General features: G+C 44.6%; 4 protein-coding genes across 5 annotated transcripts in view; all 4 read left to right on the top strand.

Annotated features, from left to right (window-relative positions):
* The window catches only part of exoc3l2b (exocyst complex component 3-like 2b), an 18,585-nt gene extending 13,495 nt beyond the window's left edge, over window positions 1–5,090 (top strand). Inside the window, exons 8-15 of the mRNA XM_079733166.1 lie at window positions 1–88; window positions 773–873; window positions 1,201–1,317; window positions 1,450–1,588; window positions 1,681–1,803; window positions 2,099–2,254; window positions 2,558–2,679; window positions 2,937–5,090. The exon at window positions 1–88 is cut by the window's left edge and continues 23 nt beyond it. Coding sequence (XP_079589292.1) covers window positions 1–88; window positions 773–873; window positions 1,201–1,317; window positions 1,450–1,588; window positions 1,681–1,803; window positions 2,099–2,254; window positions 2,558–2,679; window positions 2,937–3,216 — 1,126 coding nt within the window. The 3' untranslated portion in view covers window positions 3,217–5,090. The remainder of the gene's footprint in view (window positions 89–772; window positions 874–1,200; window positions 1,318–1,449; window positions 1,589–1,680; window positions 1,804–2,098; window positions 2,255–2,557; window positions 2,680–2,936) is intronic.
* Window positions 5,091–5,535: 445 nt separating this feature from the next.
* On the top strand, window positions 5,536–8,477 carry LOC307073254 (uncharacterized protein; the record flags this gene model as incomplete). The annotated part of the gene is made up of 3 exons (XM_079732959.1): window positions 5,536–5,820; window positions 6,160–6,868; window positions 7,174–8,477. The coding sequence occupies exons 1-3, from the start codon at window positions 5,677–5,679 to the stop codon at window positions 8,475–8,477; spliced, it is 2,157 nt and encodes a 718-aa protein (XP_079589085.1). The 5' UTR covers window positions 5,536–5,676.
* Window positions 8,478–8,995: 518 nt separating this feature from the next.
* Window positions 8,996–20,503, top strand: rnf168 (ring finger protein 168). Its single transcript, XM_079733170.1, has 8 exons — window positions 8,996–9,316; window positions 9,764–9,946; window positions 10,134–10,329; window positions 12,023–12,093; window positions 17,382–17,549; window positions 18,136–18,206; window positions 18,291–18,339; window positions 19,109–20,503. Exons 2-8 carry the CDS (start codon window positions 9,824–9,826, stop codon window positions 19,862–19,864), a joined length of 1,434 nt encoding a protein of 477 aa, XP_079589296.1. The 5' UTR covers window positions 8,996–9,316; window positions 9,764–9,823; the 3' UTR covers window positions 19,865–20,503.
* Window positions 20,504–22,139: 1,636 nt separating this feature from the next.
* The window catches only part of LOC307073383 (transmembrane 4 L6 family member 5), a 2,882-nt gene continuing 2,521 nt past the window's right edge, over window positions 22,140–22,500 (top strand). For both annotated transcript variants that reach the window (XM_079733178.1, XM_079733177.1), the window contains exon 1: window positions 22,140–22,155. The gene's annotated coding sequence lies outside the window, so the exon portion shown is untranslated. The remainder of the gene's footprint in view (window positions 22,156–22,500) is intronic.

Raw genomic sequence — 22,500 nt, 5'->3', positions numbered from 1 at the left:
TCAGGTCCTGGAGGATGAGGAGAAGAGGTGGATGGAGACGCTGCACATTGAGGAGTTCAACATAACACTAGCTAACACTGTGATACAGGTACACACACACACACAACACTGGTTACTGAACTACATTGAGGAGTTCAACATAACACTAGCTAACACTGTAATACAGGTACACACACACACACAACACTGGTTACTGAACTACCGCCCAAAGAGTACAGGAAACAACCTCAAAAGCAAATGTCTCCAAAACATGAATGTAATAATGTTTTCGTAATCCTTTTACATGAACGTAATAGGAGCGCACAACCACTTATCTTAATCCTCATCCGCAAACTACCATTCGTTACTTTATCTTATCCTTCGATTATAAATCAAACTCCATAGGAATTGAATCCTCTAAATACAAAGGACATTTGGATATTTTGAGGATATTATTACTCTTGTACTCTAGTACTTTAGTCCTCTAGTTTTCTAGTACTCTAGTATTCTAGTATTTAATTACTCCAGTACTCTACTCTAATATTCTGCTCATCTAGTTCTGTAGTACACTAGTTATCTTGTACTCTAGCAATGCACACTTGTAGCCCCCCTGGTGAGGGTATCTATTGCTACTGCGGATTGACCAAATGCATATGTAATTATGTGGATATTGATATTGGTATACTATTAACATTGATTGATTATATAGATATTGTACTGGTATAAATATTGATATTGTATTGCTATGTGTATTGATGTTGCATTGCTGTATGATATTGATCTGTGTTTGTAGCGGCTACAGGTTGACCTCGATCGATCAGTCTCTGTTAACAAGAGTCTGGGAATCAGAGTCACACAGTGTACCCTCAACGGACTGGCAGACTTCCTGTACAGGTACAACTACTGCACTTTACACTATATATTATATATTATGCTCAACTATTCCAAACTATATACTGAACTGTACTACAAACTATGTATACAATTTACTACTATATATTTAGATTTTGATTCTTCATGTACTGATCCCTATATTTACACCATATATATACTATATACACTACAAAGACACTATGTACAAACTTTATATACACACACACTATATACAAATTATTAACACCAACACGTATGATGGCAGTGGTGGTGGTGGTGGTGGTGGTGATGATGATGATGATGATGATGATGATGATGATGATGATGATGATGTTGACGATGATGTAGTTTCCAGAGGAAGGTGGAGATGTTTCATGAGGGGATGTCAAGTGGGATGTTTGGAGACAATGAAGACGGATACGTCTCGAAAACAATCGCTATGGTCAACTGCTGTCCCCCCTTCAGGTAAATATATATATATATATTTATACAAACATATACTGCTTATACTGCTGCCCACCTTTATCTAAATAAATGCATATTCATACATTGTGCGTGTGTGCGTGTGTGTGTCTGTGTGTGTGTGCGTGTGTGCAGGTGTTTCCTGAAGAGCTGTTTGCAGGTGGATGCTGTCTCCATCAGCGAGGATTCGTGTCGTCGAGGGAACGGTGCCTTGGACCGCATCGTCACGCTGGGGGTCCGTGTCCTGGCAGACCGTCTCTTCCACACCATCAGGGTATACTATACCATGTTCTATATGTATTATTAGAAACATATGTGTTAATACACCGCATTCATGGCTTAATGTTGATTGGTTGTATTGCTCAGCCGTGCTTTGAAAGGCTGGTGAAGAAGAAGTGGTTGACCAATCCGGAGCCGTATAAGCACATCGAGTCTCTGATCAAAGAAAGCTTTGCTAAGTACAGACGGATGGACAGTCCTCCTTACCAGGTGAAAACACAAACACACACACACACACACACAGCCCTCCACACACACACACACACACACACACACACACACACACACACACACAGAACAGACGAATGGAAAGTATCATTACCAGATACACACACACACACACACACACACTGTACAGACTGATTGAAAGTATCCTTACCAGGTACAGAAACACACGCACACACACACACACACACACACACACATACATGCACACATACACTCACGCACACACAAAAACACACATACACTCGTCCAAACAGGTGCTTCACTCGTGTGTGTGTAGGTGCTGGTGGGCCAGCTCCACAGCAGGGTGTTGCAGGAGTACCTCAGGATGCTGATGAGAGGGAAGATCATCTGCACCTCGTCCAAGACGAGGAAGAGGATGGCCGCACGCCTCAAGGATGAAGGACAGCAGATTAGAGCCCTCTTCAAAGAACTGGTTAGTCTGTGTGTGTGCGTGTGTGCGTGTGTGTGTGTGTGTGTGTGTGTGTGTGTGTGTGTGTGTGTGTGTGTGTGTGTGTGTTTGTGTGTGTGTGCAACTAGACCCTACTACCAGTACAGAGCTTCTAATCTAGACTCCACTACTAGACTGTATCACCAGCAGAGAGCCTCTAAATCTAGGCTCTACTACTAGACTACCAGACTATATTGTTCACTCATCCCAGCTAGCACATAGTTCATCCGTCCCGGCTAACTGTCTGTCTTTCCGCCCTGCCCTCGCTCTACCTGTCTGTGCATCCAGGAGTCCCCAGCGTCGTGGTTGGATGGGGTCCTGTCTCACATCTCTGAGATCATCGTGTTGGAGGACGTTCCCTCCATCCAGATGGAGGTCGGGGTTCTGGTGCGAGAGTTCCCTGATGTCAGGTACTCTCTCCTTAACTCCTCTCCTTACCTTATCTCCTTACCTCCTCTCCTTACCTTACCCCCTCACCTCCTCTCCTCTTACATGCTCTCCTTATCTTATCTCCTTACTTCTCCTCCTCTTACATACTCTCCTTACCTCCTCTCCTTACCTTATCTCCTTACCTCCTCTCCTCTTAACTCCTCTCCTTACCTTATCTCCTTACCTCCTCTCCTCTTACATACTCTCCTTACCTCCTCTCATTACCTCCTCTCCTCAGGAAGAAACATGTGTCGGCCATCCTGAACATCCGGGGGCTGACGCGGCAGACAGAGCGCCAGGAGATCCTGAACATCGTGACGGACATGGAGAGCACCCCCGCCCCCATGGCCCGGAGCCGCGCCCTCTTCTCCGAGGTCCCGGTCACCCCGGAGGTCCACTGCCTCAACCTGGGCCTCAGCCGCGCGGCCCTGGCCATGTCGGCCTGCTTCAGCCCCACACGGCCCCCCCAGGAATCCCCCCGCCACCGCGCCCAGCACAACCCCGACGATGACCTCTGACCCCTTCAGGCCAAACCCTGACCATGACCTCTGACCCCTTCCAGCCAAACGCTGACCAGAACCTCTGACCCCTCCCAACAAAACCATGACCTCTGACCCCTCCCAACACAACCTTGACCATGACCTATGACCCCTCACAAAACAGCCCTGACCATGACCTTTGACCCCTCCCAAAACAACCCTTACCATGACATCTGACCCCTCCCAACATTAACCTGACCTCTGAACCCTGCAGGTAAAACCATGACCTCTGACCCCTCACAAAACAGCCCTGACCATGACCTCTGACCCCTCCCAAAACAACCCTTACCATGACATCTGACCCCTCCCAACATTAACCTGACCTCTGAACCCTGCAGGTAAAATCATGACCTCTGACCCCTCAATGAACAACCATGACCTTTGACCAATACTGCAGGACACAGAGACAGGGAGAATGACGTGGTGATAAAACTGTCTCCTTTAATGCGTTAGGTCAGCGATAGGATAGGCTTAGTGTTTGTAAGTCTAATCAATGTTCAGTTTTCACTTGCACAAAAACGAATCAAGAATGTTTCTAGATCAAAGAAAAACTCATATTGATGATTAATAGATGGTTGCAATAATTCAGTGCCGTTAGTCCCATGCACTTCCTATCTCTTCCAATAGCAGACATTCTGACACATTCCTATTGGACCGGCTCCAGTACTGATTGAGACGGCCCTGTGGGGAAGTCTACCAGCCTGTTGTTCTGCAGAGAGAGCTGGGCCTAGGGGCTGCCCTGTGTTAACCACAGGGCCGACTGGCCTAGGCTCTCCAGACACCAACCGGGGTTACAGCTGGTGGTTACGGCCTTTGCTCTGCCATCCAGAACCCTTTCCAGTGAAACAGCTGCAGTGTTTCACCGCCGTCTTAAGATGAATCGTTCTACGTGTGGAGAGGTCTCAGAGCGGGACTCAGAGCTCAGAAACTCTCCTTGATGTCTGAACTTCCACAGGAACTATGACGCTAACTCTAACACCAGAAACAAACTATGAGAAACCAGTAAACAAACAACCAACACTGAACAAGCAGAAGGAACCGATGTGTCTGTGTTTGATTTAAGGTACGAGATGATTGTCTCTTTGTATTTAAAGATCCACACTCTCTGGACAAGGTCTGGTCGTTTAAAGTCATGGGGGAGGATATAACTATGACAGTAAAGTAGTTTTTCTGCTTTCATGATGCATCATAGCAGTAAGATTAGTTAACACTTTTGGGATAAGGCTTTAAGGCTTTGGTGATCTAAACTGATTGGTTGCTTTCAGACGCTAACGTCTCTGTGGTTTAACCACAAGCTGCACAACAGATTAATACTGGGATATATTGAAATGTACTGGATGCTGTAGAGAGGGACCTTTAGAAGAGATAAACCTAAATATACTGGATGCTGTGTAGAGGGACTTTTAGAAAGTATAAACTTTAATGTACTGGAGGCTGTGGAGAGGGAACTTTAGAAATAGAAACCTTAATGTACTGGATGCTTTATAGAGGGACCTTTAAAAAGTAGAAACTTTGGGATGTAAATCTGGCTTCACCATGATTTGTTTATTTATTAGAGAGTTTGATTATATGTGATCTATATCACATTAAAATGTGATGTTCCAAATTATTATGATTGTCATAGCTACAAGAGTCATCTCAATCAGATTTTATGAAATTATTTCATTGTAAACGTATGGATGGTCAGATGATGTTGGTGAATGAAATGTTCTTACCTGGCAATAACTTCAGAGAAATATATATTTTTTTCATTCAAAATTTAATCATGAAAGAACATCTGGGGATATGCGTTATTCGTCACATTTTATTAATTTGCGCTAGTAGGGAAATGATAATAAAATATTCACACAAAATCTTGTATTCTATTTATTTTCTCTTTTACTCTGTGTACGCTAACCCTATAATATTGTTAGATATTATGTATATTATAACACCATAATATTGTGGTTGCATAAATGTTTCTAAAGCATGGTCTTATTTATATTACAATATAGGCTAGACAATAATGTAAGTTGAAGACCAATCAATAGTGTCAGTTCTATACAATGCTAGGTCTGACAGCTCTATATAGAACAGACCATTCGGTCTATGGTCCTACATAGAGCAAGGTTAAACAGATCTGTATAGAAAAGACAACAGGGTCAGTTCTATATAGCGATAGGTCTACCTACTCGATGTAGAACCTTGTGACTTCCGTCAACCTCAGAGGTGAGTTTAAATGGGGACTTTTATTTAGAAATTTGGGTGAACCGGATGTGAACAATGTAGCATTTCGTCTTGGATCCAGTAAGAGCGAAATGAGCAATATCAACTATCAAAGACGATCTTTCCATGTGATTTAAAAACGTTCTCCTGGCTGCTAGCTAGACGACTGAGAGCATGGATCTTCCATATACAGCATGGATCTATGTAATATACGGTGGATATATCTAGTATACCATGGTTCTATCTAGTATACAAGAGGAGAATGCGGCCATGCAGACCTTCTCCTCGCAGTCCTCCCTGATTATTAAACTATCTCTGGAGACAACCCTGTCTGTCCTGAAGCAAACCTGGGGAGAGGCAACGCCCCCTCTCTGGCAGGTAGACATATTGATACAGAAAGATATATAGATTTATAGGCATGTAGTCCCAGGGAATGTTTCGATTAATTCCACCCTTTTCTGTCCATTACATCATGATTTGACATATTTATAGTTTTACTTTTTCACTGTATTACATTTGTATGATTATATATTTGTTTTTGAATTTTTAATTAGTATTAGTATTTTGTCACTTTATGTAAGCTGCCATTTATGCTATTACTATGGTGACAATACAATATTTTATAATATAGGTGATTTACAGTTCTATAGTTACCATATTTATGTTTATTAGTGTTACTAGTTCTATGGTCCAGTAGTAATGCTCTGTGACTCCCAGTCGCAGGCTAGCAGTGTGGTGGACTCGATGGTGGAGCAGGCGGTCAGGAAGCTGTGTGAGGTGTTCTGGGAGCTGTACTCCACCCTGCTGGACCACAACCTGCCGGACCAGAACCAGCTGGAACAATACCAGAACCAGCTCCTCCAAGCCCGGCTGGACCAGAATCAGCTAGACCCAGACCGGACCCCAGACCAGACTCTAGACCTGGACTCAGACCAGACTCTACAAAAGACCCCAGACCAGACTCTAGACCAGACTCTAGACCAGGACACAGACCAGACTCTAGACCAGACTCTAGACCAGGACACAGACCAGACTCTAGACCAGGACACAGACCAGACTCTAGACCAGGACTCAGGGCAGACTCTAGACCAGACTGTAGACAATGACTCAGACCAGACTCTATACCAGACTCTAGACCAGGACACAGGCCAGACTCTAGACCAGACTCTAGACCAGGACACAGACCAGACTCTAGACCAGGACACAGACCAGACTCTAGACCAGGACTCAGGGCAGACTCTAGACCAGACTGTAGACAATGACTCAGACCAGATTCTAGACCAGACCCTAGACCAGGACTCAGGGCAGACTCTAGACCAGACTGTAGACAATGACTCAGACCAGACTCTAGACCAGGACCCAGGGGGAGCCCCAAGACACCTATCCGGTCTGATCATCAGAGATACTCCTGAAGACACAGTAGAAGGTAAATCTCTTCTACCAGCCAACTAAGCAGTTACAAACTCAACAGTTACCGATCAACGAGTAACCAACTACGCAGTTCTGTGCTTCTAAATTTGGACCTTGGTTGTGTTGCCATAACAGTGTGGAATGTGTGTGGATGATGGCTGGCCCGAGTTTGACTGATTGGACTCTGGGCCAGGTGAGGCTGCTAAAACCAGCCGTCATCCACACACACTCCACATACTTACGTTCATTGGTGGAGATTTGAACCTCTCACTTCCCCACCCCTAACCCTAAACCTTAACTCAAAGCCCTTCTCCAACACAGGAGCGAGCCAGGGTGTTGGAGGAGCGAGGGAGGGAGCGGAGGAGGGGAAGGAGCAGGAGAAGGAGAGGAGGAGGCAACGCTACAGGCTCAACGGCCAGCGGAGGCTGACCCTGAAGAAGGAGAACCCGCTGTGCTGCGAGGAGGTCTCCCTGCCCTCCGCCCCGCTCCGCGCCAACGTCAAGCGTTTCATGTGCGAGGTGTGTGGCCGGGGCTTCCCGCGGAGCAGGAGCCTCCAGGAGCACCAGACTGTGCACACGGGGGCCAGGGCCCACCCCTGCCCCACCTGCGGGAAGCGCTTCGGCACCGCCAGCAACCTGCAAGCCCACAGCCGGACGCACTCGGACCAGCGGCCCTTCCCTTGCCCCCTGTGCGGCAAGGGCTTCAGGAGCAAGGTGGGGCTGGCCCAGCACGGCCCGGTCCACAGCGGGGCCAAGCCGTTCGTCTGCCCGACCTGCGGCCTCCCCTTCGGACTCAAGTACAACCTGCTGCGCCACCAGCGGCTTCACAGCTCTGAGAAGACGTACCGCTGCTCAGACTGCGGGGAGAGCTTCTCCGGAGCCTGGGGGTTGAAGAAGCACTCGCTGGTCCACGGAGCCACCATGCCCTTCATGTGCGACCTCTGTGGGAGGACCTTCTTCTACAACTGTCAGCTGCTGAAGCACCAGCAGGTGGCGCACAAGAGCCCAGCAGAGGACGGGGACGGCGGCGGCGGCGGCGGCGGGGGCACCAGGAGAAGGCGGGCGGGCGCGGCGGCGGCGGCGGCAGGGGGTGGCTTCAGCTGCCCGGTGTGTGTCAAGAGCTTCTGCAGCGCCGGCTCCCTGAAGACCCATCAGAAGAGCCACGACGCGCACAAGGAGTTCAGCTGCTCCGTCTGCGAGCGCAGCTTCCACCTCAAGCACCAGTACCTGTACCACCTGAGGCAGCACAGCGGGGAGCGGCCTCACGCCTGCTCCGAGTGCCCCCGGGCCTTCTACCTGCGGAGCCAGCTGCTCCTCCACCGGCGGCTCCACAGCGGGGAGCGGCCGCACGCCTGCCTGAGCTGCGGCAAGAGCTTCCGCACGCCGCAGAACTACCAGCGGCACCTGCGCGTGCACACGGGCGAGCGGCCGTACGAGTGCTCTGTCTGCGGTTGGCGCTTCCGCCAGTCCAACCAGCTCAAGTCCCACATGCAGACGCACACGGGCGTCAAGCTGTACCGCTGCGGCCGCTGCAGCCGTGGTTTCTCCGACTCCAGGCAGCTCAAGAAGCACAGCTGCCCCGACCAGGACCCGAAAAAGGACTCAGGAACCTCCCTAGGGACATGACTAGGACCTCCCAGAACTCACTAGAACCACCCGAAGAACCTGCCCACTAGAGCCACTTAACCACTAGAACCCACACCCAACTAGAACGCTACTAAACCACTGACCCACTAGAACCCCCACCCCATTTAACCACTAACCCACTAGAACCCCAATCCCACCAACCCACTAATGCACCAGAACCCACCCCCCCCCCCCCAAACCCAGTAGATGCCCAACTAGAACCCCCACCACAGAAGAATCATCACAGCATCAATAAATCTATATCAATCTTTAATTAGTCTGACAAATATTTATAATCATGAACATCATTGTGATCATTCATTGGTTTCAGTGTCACTCGTTTTGTTGGTTCAAATTTGGTTCAAAAACATTTATTTATTTAGTGTTCATAACGCCCAATTGATATTGCATTGTTATGTACTATGTCAACGTTTATATTGAAAGGAATTTGGTTCACTTGCGGCAACATATTCTGTACACAACGTTTCATGAAGAAAAAATTAGTTAATTGATACGCGTGCCGATGTGGTATTAAACGACGTACCTTTTACTTTGAAAGGCAGTTTTGTTCATGACTGCGCATGCCTATTGTGGCAACGGATCGCGCGACGCAAAGCTAAGCTATCAGGCTAATTTATATAGTTACTAAACTAACTGATATTGATCAATGACCTACTTGAACCGGGTTGTATCATTCTATTGACAACAAGAAGTACGGGGGGCATCACTTGTTAAGTGTTAGTTCTGAGTTTAGCAGCGTTAGCTTCTGTCCTGGTGAATGTTTTTCTCTGATTTCGAAGTAAAGACGAGCTATAAGGAGTAACCCCGGGATCCTGACGGTGAGTAGTGTACCCACCATGCGTGTTTGTTTTATTTAAAAACTACGAAGTAGAAGAATAAGTGAGAGAAGCTTAAGTGGTGCAGAGTGACCAAATTGCTTGTGTTTATAATTGAGGGCGTGTTCATTCACGACCATAGCCCGGGAAAGTAGACAGACAGCACCATGGATGCGTGTTTTGACGTTTACCTGCTAGAAACTAAACATCTGCTACCTCCACGCAGAGTTTATAATTGAGGGTGTATAATACATAGTGAATAATAGAGGGTATAGTGTATCATACCGATTGCAGATCACAAACCACACCTCTGGGTTCCAAGGGCGCGACTAGTTTAGTTCAGTAGGTTGGAGCAACACAGGGGAACCAGACCCCTTGCAACGTGATGCCCTTCAGTTTGATATTATTATAATAGGGCTGGTGCTGAGTCTGCTCTCCGTCCTCCGCCAGGGTGATGCCCTTTATCCCTCTGGCACCCTGCTGGTTTCCGTGGTGACGGGGAGAGGGACCATGGCCCCAGTGTCAAAGGGGCAGCAGGGGAGGCGCCTGGTCAGAGAGGACTGCCTCTGTCCAGTGTGTATGGAGATTTACCTGGAACCAGTCACCCTGCCCTGTCAGCACACCTTCTGCAAGGTAACCTGTTCACAACCTACCCTAGGACCTACTGTAACTACATACAATAATAACATACTGTAACAACGGTCTAATAGCCATACTGAAACTACGTACAATAATAACCGTACTGTTATTACATACCATAATAACGATACTGTGGCAACAGACTATAATAACACAACATAATAACGTACCGTATTGGTAGCCTTGTTTCCTCCAGTCGGTGGACCAGGCCACGCTGTGCTGTCCTCTGTGCCGAAAGAGGGTCTCCACCTGGGCACGCCTCAACAGCCGCAAGAAGACCTTGGTCAACGAGGAGCTGTGGAAGGAGGTGCAGGACGCTTTCCCCCTGCAGTGCCAGCGCCGCCTCAATGGGGAGGAGGAGGTGGACGAGGAGCACGGTAGGAGGAACAGGAGGGAGGAGTCACCAGGATAACTAACAAAACATAATGTAACAACATACTGTATTTACATACTGTCAGTACGTTAACATGCACAGCTTAATCCGATTAAAGTAGTAGTTCGACTATGCTCCTCAATCGGACAACCGCAATTGTTCGAGTGTACATGATGGTGGTGAGCAAATCGATTCATTGGCCGAAGCATTTCATTCCCTGGAACGATAGGTGGCGCTGTGCCCATTTCAACTAGTGGTAATAGAGCCACCGGTTGACCTCTTTACGTCGCTAACAACAACAAACTCAGGCGGCCGCGTCATTCGAGAAAGATGTTTTCAGTAGACAGCTGTCAGTTCACTTTGGGTCCATGTCATTTCTCAGACGCCCCATTGTTCCGACCTCTCTGTTGTATGCGGACTCCTCCGGCGGTGGCGGAGCAGCTCCTCCGGGAGTCCACATACGGCAACAATCCCTTTCTCCTCCATGTCGTGTTCAATCTGGGAATTCGGAGTCAAAGCCAAAGTTCTTAGGTGAAATCGAAGTGTTACACCTTTCCTGCTGTCGGCACCCAGGCCGTAGTCGAGGAGCACAGGAGAGTCGTTCCCTCCAGGGCCGATGTTCTCTCGGGGGTAACACCCTTCACTTTGACCGGCAGTGGGTCTGCTTATAGGTCAGAATGAAGCGGCCACCGATTATTGACAGGCTGGGTACTTTATTCCTAGTTCCACTGACTTAACAGTACACGTTTGCACAGACACAACCAGACTCGTTCATTCACTAAACTGACATGCGCAACCGCTCGCTCTCCTCGCTCGTCCGCTCACTCGCTCAGGTCACACACACACACACACACACTGCCATTCTCGCGCACACACATACGCTACTCTCGTAACAGAAGCGTAGTGTGTACTGAATGCATGTTGATGATGGTACACTACTTATAGGGGGTAACTACACTTGCACGACACCGGCATTCTCCATCTTCTCCGCCACCTTTTTAAATAAAGGTCGCAGTTTCCGACGGCGACAACAACATGACTATCGTCTCCTTATACTTCCGGCTCAGGGCCCCCGGGAAAAATCTCGAGCATGCGCAGAACGCATAATCCGATTCCAATCCGATTGACCGTATACATGCATGTTAATTAGAATAACAATCAAATAATCTAGGTCTTAATTCGACTGAGTAATTCGATTCGACTTTAGTCAGACTAAGGTGTATACATACTTAATAATCCAATCATAGTCGGACTAAGCCAATAATTCGACCCTCTTGAGTGTCATGTAAACGCACTGTGTGAAAACCATAATGTAACTACATACCATAATAAGATACTGGAACTACATACCATAAAAAATAATGTAACTACGTAATTACATAATGTAACTAAATACATAATAAAGTAACTACATAAAATGACAACATAATTTAACTACATACAATAATAACATACTGTAACTACATACCATAATAACCACCCTATAACAACGTACTATCATAGCCATACTCTTGACTACAGGCAATAATAAATATACTATAACTACATACCATAATAACATACTTTTACAACATACCCTTATAACATACTGTAACTACATACCATAATTACTATACTGTAGCTACATACCCTTATAACGTACTGTAACTGCATACCATGATGACTAACTGTAACCATAGTAACGTGTTGTGCTACAGCGGAGTCCTCCAGGCCCAGAGTCTGCCAGCCAGGAGAGGTGAGGAAGGAGTATGAGGACCAGGTCTCCAGGGTACGACCGAGTCTTAACATTTACACTTTACACCTCTGGTTTTATACTACAGTTTTAGTTGGATACTTTAGACTTCTAGTTGTACACTGAAGAGTTTTAGCTGTGTACTTAAGGGTTGTAGTTTATACAGTTACACCCTCAAGTGCTATAATGCCATAATACACGGATACCAACAAAGTACAACGTATATTGATTTTGGAGTAATATATTGTGGGGCAGTTGGTGCTCAAAATGAATCCCTTAATGTTCATTGTATCACAGCATCCCTTAAGTCGATACCTGGGCGCTGTCCAGTAAGCAAACTGTATTTGACTTCTCTAGCCAGTAGGGGGCAACGTAGTAACAGCGTCACAGAGCTGTTGACCCACTTGTTGCGGTATCGTGGGATTTCCCAAAACAATAAAATTGACTCTATTGATACATTGATACAAAAATATGTTGCTGTTAATTTTTTTTATAACTAAGATATTCACAGATCTTTTTTTTTCCAAGGACGTATTATTTTTCACATGCATTTTTAAGATACAAAAATTTAATTAGTTAGACACATTGTTAGATTGAATCTGGGGCGCATATCATAGCCCCTTTTAAGGGCTGCAACTAACGATTATTTTAATAATCGATTAATCTGTCGATTATTTTTTTTCGATGAATCGGATACAAAAATGAAACATTTGTAATTGCCGCATCTTTATTCAAAAACTGAACATTACTTCAAATTCACAGTGCAGACTGAAGTATAAAAACACCAGGTTATTGCTCCAACGTCCCGGAACTATTAAAAGTAATATTAAATGATAATAAAAAAAAATACATATCTGGGATAAATAACATAAAAGAAACATACAATGTATGATATACATTTATATATATATATATATATATATATATATATATATATATATATATATATATATATATATATATATATATATATATATATATATATATATATATATATATATACAGTATATAAGGGATGTCCATGGTTAACCGGTCAACTGACAAGGTCTTTAACCGGTAAATAGGCCTACTAACGGTTAAAAATAAATTAAATCATCTTAATTTCTCTCAGAGACTGAGAGAAATTGAGATCGTTAATTCTGACTTGAGATCGTTAATTTTTATTGATATTGATAGCATTTTCGAGACTCCTTGAAATAGAACTTGTATTATTCCTTAATTGCTGATAAGATGGTCATAGTTCAAGATAGGATGTTAAACGGGTCATAATTCCATCTTTACTGTCTATTTTATATTGCTGGGAAAACAGGTTTTTGCCAAAATCTCAAATTTCTTTTTTTTTTTTGTGTTGCATTTGAACACATCAATCGTATTACTGAGCCGACCTGAACACATCCCATTTGAAACTGTTTGCGACTTCTTTTAAGCTAACTAGCTCTATATCCTGCCGATTTTAACATGGATTTAAAAACTGGATTACTATTTTAAACTGACAGGACTTTCTACGCCGTCCGGTTGTGTGACTACTAGCGCTGCTTTGAATGACTGTTGATGCACGCGGTGCCGACTCCGAGCCCGCCTGCACACCGTCTGCGCACAACGGAAACTGAGTTGAAGGAGTTTTTTTTTAACCAAAAGACAGTGAAGGTACAACACTTTATATAGGCCTACAGTCCAGTGTTAAGATATGACAAATACAAGCTGTGGTCGCTCACACTAAAGCTCGCTGTGGGCGTGCATGAACCATGAACCAACCTGTCTGCGGCTGGCTGTAAACAGTGCCGTGCCTACGAGTGACGTAGTAATCGCGCGACTCAACGAATCTATGACCAAATTCGTTGCCAACGCTTTTAGTAATCGATTTTATCGATTTTATTTTTGTTGCAGCCCTACTTTTAACACCGCTTGTTCAGCACGGAATGGGATTATGATGTTGGATAGTCAGAGGTATTAACAAATCCCGATCATCAGTGTCTGTGTGAAAGGGTGATGTGTGGGATCTGTGCGAAAGGGCATTGTAATGGTCTAGTACAGGGGTCGGCAACCTTTTGTATCAAAAGAGCCATTTTGGCCCATCTCCCGCAAAAAAAAAATGTTTGGAGCCGCAAACTTTTTAATTCACCCCCTCCCTGTGACACAAAAAAAACATAGTTCGTTGCATTCATGAAATTATAAAACAACAAAGAGAAAGCTGTTGAAGAACATTTTATTGCTGTTCTAACAGGAAAACCTCAAACTCTTATGAAGAGGAGAAATAACTTTGAAATAAATGAAACATATAGAACGAGTATAATAAGTCTAAACATAAAGAACATAGTTCGTTGCATTCATGAAATTATAAAACAACAAAGAGAAAGCTGTTGAAGAACATTTGATTGCTGTTCTAACAGGAAAACCTCAAACTCTTATGAAGAGGAGAAATAACTTTGAAATAAATCAAACATATAGAACGAGTAGGCTATAATAAGTCTAAACATAAAGAACACCTAAACAGGTAAACATAGGTTTGTTGTCATCCTCTTGATTTTTCCTCGGCCACAGCAATAAACCATCGAATCTGAACAAAAATCAAAATAACACACCAGCTCAGTTTCTAAAATATATATTTTTTGGTGCAAAATAATAGCCTATTAAATTGTAGTGTCCTCACCTGTTTAATGTGATTTCTGTTTCTGAACATCACTGCTGAGCTTTTCTATGTCGGGGCTGTAGGACGTGACCTTCATCTTAACGCAGGATTGCAGGCTGACATCTGTGAGGCGTGAGCGATATTTTGATTTGACATAGTTCATGTTAGAAAATATTTGCTCGCATAAGTATGTGGATCCAAAGATGGACAGGACTCCAAAGGCATACTTCTTGATGTTGTGATAAGTTTCGGGAATTGCATTCCATGTCTCAAACACAAGTTTGTCGAGTTTGGGAAGGTTTTCTATTTCGCTCCATTTGTGTTCTCGAGCGAGAATAGCCTTCCGACGGGCGACGTCTTCGAGATCAGCTGTCAGACTTTTGAACTTGGACACCCATACCTCTTTGTCAGCTATGTCAGCCAGTTCAATTTCAAGATCGGGTTGACTCACGAAAGTGAATGATGACATGTTCAGCATGGACGGGTCGATGTCCAGGGGTGTGACGGGGAAGGATAATGTGCTTTTTTCCTTTCTGAACTCACTGAATCTTTGTCCAAATGCAGTTTGCATTGCAATGATCGTGTGCTGCAAGTACTCACAATTGATGTTGTGTGACGTTTTGAACTCTCTCAGGGAGGGGAAGTGAGAGAACGTACCTTTCTCCACATCTCTGGCAAACACTGTCATCTTGCGCTCGAACGCCAAAACATACTCCAGCAGCTGAAGGGCAGTGCTTCCTTTTCCCTGGAGACTTCTGTTCAGCATGTTAAGGTGACCTGTCATATCCACCATGAAGTGCAGCTTTTCCAGCCAATCTGGGTGTTCCAGTTCTGGATAGGTGAGGCCCTTACTTTCCAGGAAAGTTTTCACTTGTTCCAGACAAGCCGCAAACCGTTTAAGCACTTGGACAGCCACCGGACTTTGTTATGCAGCAGGAGATCCGAATATGCGCTGTCGACTTCATCTAACAATGAACAGAACTGTCGGTGGTTTAACCCTTTTGCCATTATTTTGTTGACTATCTGAATGACAAGGTCCATCACCTCTTTGCATTCGGGGGGAAATGTTTGAGCGCACAGTGCTTCTTGGTGCAGGATGCAGTGAAACGTCAGCAGCTCTCGACCCAGCGACTTCTGAAGTAAAGTAATAAACCCCTTCTGTGTTCCTCTCATACTAGGTGCCCCATCAGTAGCCACTGACACCATGTTGGTGGTATTTATTCCTTTGGCTTTTAAACAATTCACCACAGCCTCACAAATGTCCTCCCCCCGTGTTTGGCCTTTGAGCGGTATCAACTCAATAATTTCTTCCTGCGGCCCGTCAGAGTTCACGTATTTGCATAACAGCGCTAGTTGTTCAATGTCGTTCACATCACTGGACTCATCACAGGCGATGGAGAATGCTGGAGCTGAATTTATGTCGTTAATTTGTTGACTGGTGATGTTTTCTGACATCTTAATGGTCCTGTCCTTTACGGTTTTTGCAGAGAGAGGCATATCTTTAATTTTCTGAACAATTTCAGTTTTGTTTTTAAAGTCCGAGAATAGATGTTCTGATATTTTAATGAATGTCTCTTTCAAGTATTCTCCATCTGTGAATGGCTTTCCGCACCTGACGATCTCCTGAGCTGCCGCAAAACTAGCAGCAGTTGTTGAATTTGGAGACTTGATCCATTTCTTAAAAGTAATTTTACTCTGCTCACATTTCCGCAGCAGTTCCGAAATCGCTCTTTTCCTTTCATCTCCTGCTTGGTACTTTTCAGCAAATGCGGAGTGTTTGTTCTGGAAATGTCTTTCAACATTACATTTTTTGTTATTGGCTAATTTCTCGCCACATATCAAGCATATAGGTAAGCCTGCATCAGTAGTACTGAAAGCAAATGAATCTGTCCACGCTGAATTAAAATCTCGATTTTCCTCTGCCACTTTTCTTTTCTTGGATTTATCCATGGTAAGTTTACTCAATATTAGTCAGAGAGGGAGTTACATGGTTAAATCTTTAGCTGTCATGTGGCATCAGGGATAGCCTACAGTAGCCTACAGTAGACTACAGTAGCCAGTCAGCAGCGTCAACCGTTGACGTTCTACGTGATCGGTCATGGCCAGCAATGTAAACAAGGAATAGATAGCATAGCATAGCATAGCGATACAATAGTCAAGTAATGAAAAAACTGTAAGGACCTTTATTATCAAAATATAACGTACTGAAACTTTAATATTCAACACAGCTTAATAACTTTTTGACTACGAACTTTAATGCTGTAAACCCTTCTCGCTCAGTATTTGTTCGTGCAATTGGCTGTCAACGGTGGATGCTGCTGATTGGCGGCTCACTGGCATGTCCCGCCTCCTGCCAATGGCAGCATCTAGGCTACTTCCTGATGCCAGATACCAGTTAAAGATTTAACTCCTACTGGGATTAGCCACCTGCAAATCAACGAAGCTTTGTCATTCACTCCCCCCCTCACGGTAGCGCTATTGCGCATCCATTGCGACCTCTCGTTTAGTTGACGATATATATAAAAATATATATATAATATTTATTTATTTTTTTTTTTTTTTTTTTTTTTAAGAAAACTGCAGGGAGCCACGGCTGAGGGGCTAAAGAGCCGCATGCGGCTCCGGAGCCGCAGGTTGCCGACCCCTGGTCTAGTAGTTGACGTGTGTGTGTGTGTGTGTGTGTGTGTGTGTGTAGCTGGAGGAGGAGCGTCGTGTGGGGGAGGAGGAAGAGAGGAGGGCCAGTGAGGAGTTCATCCAGCTCCTCCTGCAGGAGGAGGAGCATCGTTTGGCCCAGGAAAGAAGGAGTCAAGAGGAGAAACTAGAGGAGGACGAGAGGCTGGCACGCTGCCTCAGCCAGGAGCTGGTCTGTCTGTCTGTCAACCGTTCTGTCTGCTTGTCTACCTGTCTGTCATTCTGCTGGTCTACTGGTCTGTCTACCTGTCTGTCTTTCTGACTGTCTGTGCCTGCCTGTCTATCTGTATGCCGTTTGTTGTTCTACCGGCTGTCTGTCTGTCTGTACCTTTCTGCTGATTATGCTAATAGTATGTTTATTATATATAGTATGTTAATAATGTTGAAGAATAATAGTAATGCTGATAATAGTATTTTGTTAATGATTATACTAATTAATAATATTTGTTATGCTGATTAGGTTTAATTATAGCAATAGTAATAATGTTATTTAATGATAATTGGAATAATCTTATCCATGTCCGGTATTTATTCATGCTCTGTCCTCTGTACAGAACTCATTAATCCTTTGTCCAGTACTTATTCATGCTCTGTCCTCTGTACAGAACTCATTAATCCTTTGTCCAGTACTTATTCATGCTCTGTCCTCTGTACAGAACTCATGAATCCTTTGTCCAGTACTTATTCATGCTCTGTCCTCTGTACAGAACTCATTAATCCTTTGTCCAGTACTTATTCATGCTCTGTCCTCTGTATAGAACTCCTCTCCGGTGTCTCAGCCTGCTTCTTCTCATGCCAGAATTAAACCTACCCCTGGACAAATAGACAGGTAGGAACCTACTGGTGGACATTAGACAGGTAGGAACCTACTGGTAGTAGTGTGTTTTGATTTATTTTTTTTAATGATCTCCAGGTTCCTGTGTCCACTGCCTCCCAAACCAACCAGTTCAGACACCCACAGGGTATGTATCTCTATCTCATGTCTGTCTCGCGCTTTCTCTGCTTGTTTGTCTCTCTTTCTCTTCTTGTCTGTCTGTCTCTGTCTGCCTGTCTGTCTTTCTGGCTCTCTTCATGTGAAGTGTAGCTGCATTTCTACAGCGCTTTTCAGACCTGGGGTCAATCAAAGTACTTTACATTTATTGCCTCGTATTCATCCATTCCTTCAGCCTTTGGTACACACATTCATACACCGATTCACCCACCCACAGCGGTGTCAGCTATGCAAGACAGCAGCTAGGTCCTTTACCTGTTATTTGGTTTGGTTGATTTTCAGCACAGAAGGGACTTATTCCTGTTTTTGTCTTGTGTGACAGTGTTTATCGCAGTTAGTAACCGGTACAGGTCAGAGTAGTGAGATCTAGGGCTGATCTTGGTCAATGTTGAAATCACGATTATTCAAACAATTATTTTTGAGCTTGAAAACATGTTGTATTTATTCAGCATGTCTCTCAGATTTTTTTTTTGTAACTGAGAACTTTGAAATTTCGCCTTTAAGTAATACAAAAAATAATAATACACAAAATGGTCAAAAAGAAAATGTTCCAATCTAAAATGATTTACAGATATATATCCAGCTGTTCTGCCCTTTCTATAAAACATTGATAAAAAAAAAAGGTTGATTATGTTCATTTTGTGATCGTTTGACGCTGAAATCGCGATCAAAATTCAATTAACCGCCCAGCCCTAGTGGGATCCTTACTAAAAGTGTATCACGTCTTCTGTCCACACTAGGACAACATACTGCTCACCCCCCCACCCACAGACATCACCAGACCGGCTTCACCCGGACACCCAGACACCCCCCGACCAGGTCCACCAGGAGACCCAGACCAGACCGAAGCCACCCCCGTCCTGACCCCCTCCTCCAAGAGAAGGAGCGTCCATATGGAGACAGGCCCATCCTACTCCTCCAAGAGACGCTGCTTTTCCCCCCCCAGCACCTGGCCGCACCAGCAGGTCTCAGCCAGTTCTGGAGTCCGACGGGGCGGGGAGGTGGAGGTGGAGGAGGGGGAGGAGGAGGAGGAGGTCTGTGTTCTCCTGGTGGAGGAGCTCAGCCGGCAGGAGGAGGTGCTGTTCAGCCGCCGGCAGCAGGAGGAGCAGGACCGTTTGGTGGCCGAGCTCCTCCAGAAGGAGCTGAACAAGGAGGAGCAGCGGGCCTACACCGACCGCAGCAAAGGCTCTGCTGACCCTTACCAGCTGCGCCGCAAAGCAAGAACCTCAAGGATGACCTCCTCCTCCTCCTCCTCGTCCCCCTCCTCCTCCTCGTCGTCGTCGTCGCCCTCCTCGTCGTCCTCGTCGTCCTCCTCCTCCTCCTCCTCCTCCTCCTCCTCCTCCTCCTCCTCCAAACGAAATGAGGTGGGAGCAGAGCAAAGGGCTACTCCTAACAGACAGACGGCTAGCAGAACAAGCTCCCGCCCCGCCCCTCACCTGCCAGGGGCCAATAAGCAGGCCTCACTAAAGGATATATTCCGACGCCTCTCCAGCTGAGATTGTGACCATCGGACCTTAGTTTCTCCCCCCTCGCTCCCTCCCTGCTAACTCGCATTGCCAAGTACGTTAGCATCATAACACTGCTTGTAGCACGCATTATGCTGTATATTAGCATCATAACGCTGCTTGTAGCTGACAGTATGCTAGCATCCTAACACTGCTTGTAGCACGCATTATGCTGTATATTAGCATCATAACGCTGCTTGTAGCTGACAGTATGCTAGCATCCTAACACTGCTTGTAGCGCACAGTAAGTTAGCATCATAATGCTGCTTGTTGCGTCGGGTGTACAGTACGTTAGCATTACACTGCCTGTAGCGCAATGCACGTTTACAGTTCACATCATGTGATTGCGAGACTGATATGATTGAGTTGACCTGACTGCGATAAAGTTTTCATCAGCAGTTCCTCTATGTAAATTTTGCAGTTATCTGGAAATAAACTGCCCACTGGTAGCTGTGATGTCTTGGTCTGGTTTGTGACAGGAACTCACTGCCGTGCTACAGGACACCGGCTCAGATCAGGCCTGGAACTATTGTCTGTTAACTACCGTTCTCTCCTAATTGCCCCCTCAAACAATGTAGGACAATCCATGAAGATTGCCCTGGGAGATTAATTAGAATTGTTAAAATAATTGTATTGGTAAAAACCCAATTTCAAAACCTTCTGTAATGCACAAAAGCAAGGTCCCTCCTGTAATTAGGGGGTCCCTCCTGGTAAAGGGGTCCATAAAGAATGTGGGTCCCACTGGGACCTATATTAGGCCCTGAAGACAGGGTACCCTGTCTGCAGGGCCTTATATAGCCATGAGATCAAGGAATCCATCCTGTGACTGCTTCTGCAAAGTCTGGGTTCGCTCAGCTCATCTTGACCAATCAGAGAACCGTTACCGTTTTAGTGTCTGTTCCACTTGATGTAGTGAGTGGTCAATATGAGGAAATAACCAATCAGCACGCGAGTCTGAGTCATCGAGAAGCTGAAGAGCAGCAAAGCAGCATATATGTTGGGGGTTATCGTGACGACATGGGCGTTTTTGGTCCATACCAAAACTTTATAAAAAATGAGTAAATTACATTTGACATTGACATTTTTATGAAGATGCTGCTTTATATGAAGATAGTGTATGTAATGTGTAATTAAAATATGAGTCAATTGTGTTTTAACATCTTGGTTTGTTCTTGAATAAGAGTAAAAAAAAGTTACCTGCTAAAAGTATATTATAAGCAAACATAGGATCTAGTATCCAGTTGTGCCGCAACATCTTCGTTTACGCACTTCCTCTGAAAGAGGAATCATCATAGAGTTATCGAACAGCAAAACAACCTCAGACACGAACGTCTCAAACAGGGATGTAGTCTGCTAAGGAACTCTCACCCCCTTATCTTAACCCCCCTCATCCGCGTCATTACATTCCCTATTTTACAATTGGATTTTTAATAAATAAAAAGACTGGTCCACCCAGCAATTAAAATGATGGAAAGCAATGAAAATGATATCTCAAACGCTCTTTCAGAGAACTGTAGATTAACTGACTAGGAATATTACTTCTGACCCCTCCAATATTCTGTATTCAGAATACGAACTGCTCCAATCAGGCAGACGCTACAGGGTTCCAATTAAATACAGGAAAATATACATGACCAGGTATAAAAACTCTTTCATCACTCTTTCTGTCAATCATGGGGCAGTGTTGAAATGTTAAATGCACTATTGTCTGTCTTGCTTGTGCTATGCACTTTATGTCTGTTATGGCAGTATTATTGTATTCATTTTTATGTTATAGCCTTTATTTCCTAGACCAATTTCCCCTGCAACAAATTAAGTGAACTACGGTTCTAGTTCTAGTTCTAGCATACCCTCTAATGTACTAACATACCCTCTTATGTACTATAATACCCTATAATGTACTATCATACCCTCAAATTTACTAAAATACACTCTAACGTACTAAAATACCCTTTAGTAACGTTCTAACATACACTCTAATGTTCTAAAATGCCCTTAAATGGTGTTCTAACATACCCTAACTATAACAGCCCCTAACTAACTAGGATAACTCTGATTTGAGTTAATTGCTGATCTTATTGTCGTTAACCGGGGGGTTGGGAGCCAGGTGACCGGCTGAGTGAGGCGTTGATTCCGTGGCTAACATGCTTCATGTATGTTGAGTTCCCCATGGACATGTGAGGGAGGGAGGTGGTGGTGGTGTGGTCCAGTTGGGACCAATATAAATTGTTTTGGTTCCTCATCTAGTCAACTCCTGCCAAGGGCGGGCTGCAGTCAACACGGTGAGACCAGCCTCCTCACTCCTTCAGTGTGTTAGTGTCTCCTGGTAGTATTTTAGTCTGTTTTTTTTATATGTTCTGGTAATATGTTATTATTATCCTGGTAGTATTTTAGTCAGTTTTGTTTATATGTTCTGCTAATAAGTTATTATTATCCTGGTAGTATTTTTGTATGTTCTGGTATGTTAATATGTTCTGCTAATATGGTAGTATGTCCTGGTAGTATTTTAGTATGATCTGGTATGTTAATATGTATTATGTAGTATGTGTGTTGGTATGTTTTGACAGAATGTTGTTAAGTTTGGGTAGAATGTAAGTTAAGGATACATAGATAATTGTATTAATAAT

The sequence above is a fragment of the Pollachius pollachius genome (genome assembly GCF_949987615.1).
Source record: "Pollachius pollachius genome assembly, chromosome: 3".
Lineage (NCBI taxonomy): Eukaryota > Metazoa > Chordata > Actinopteri > Gadiformes > Gadidae > Pollachius > Pollachius pollachius.
This window is presented reverse-complemented; position numbering and strand designations above follow the sequence as displayed.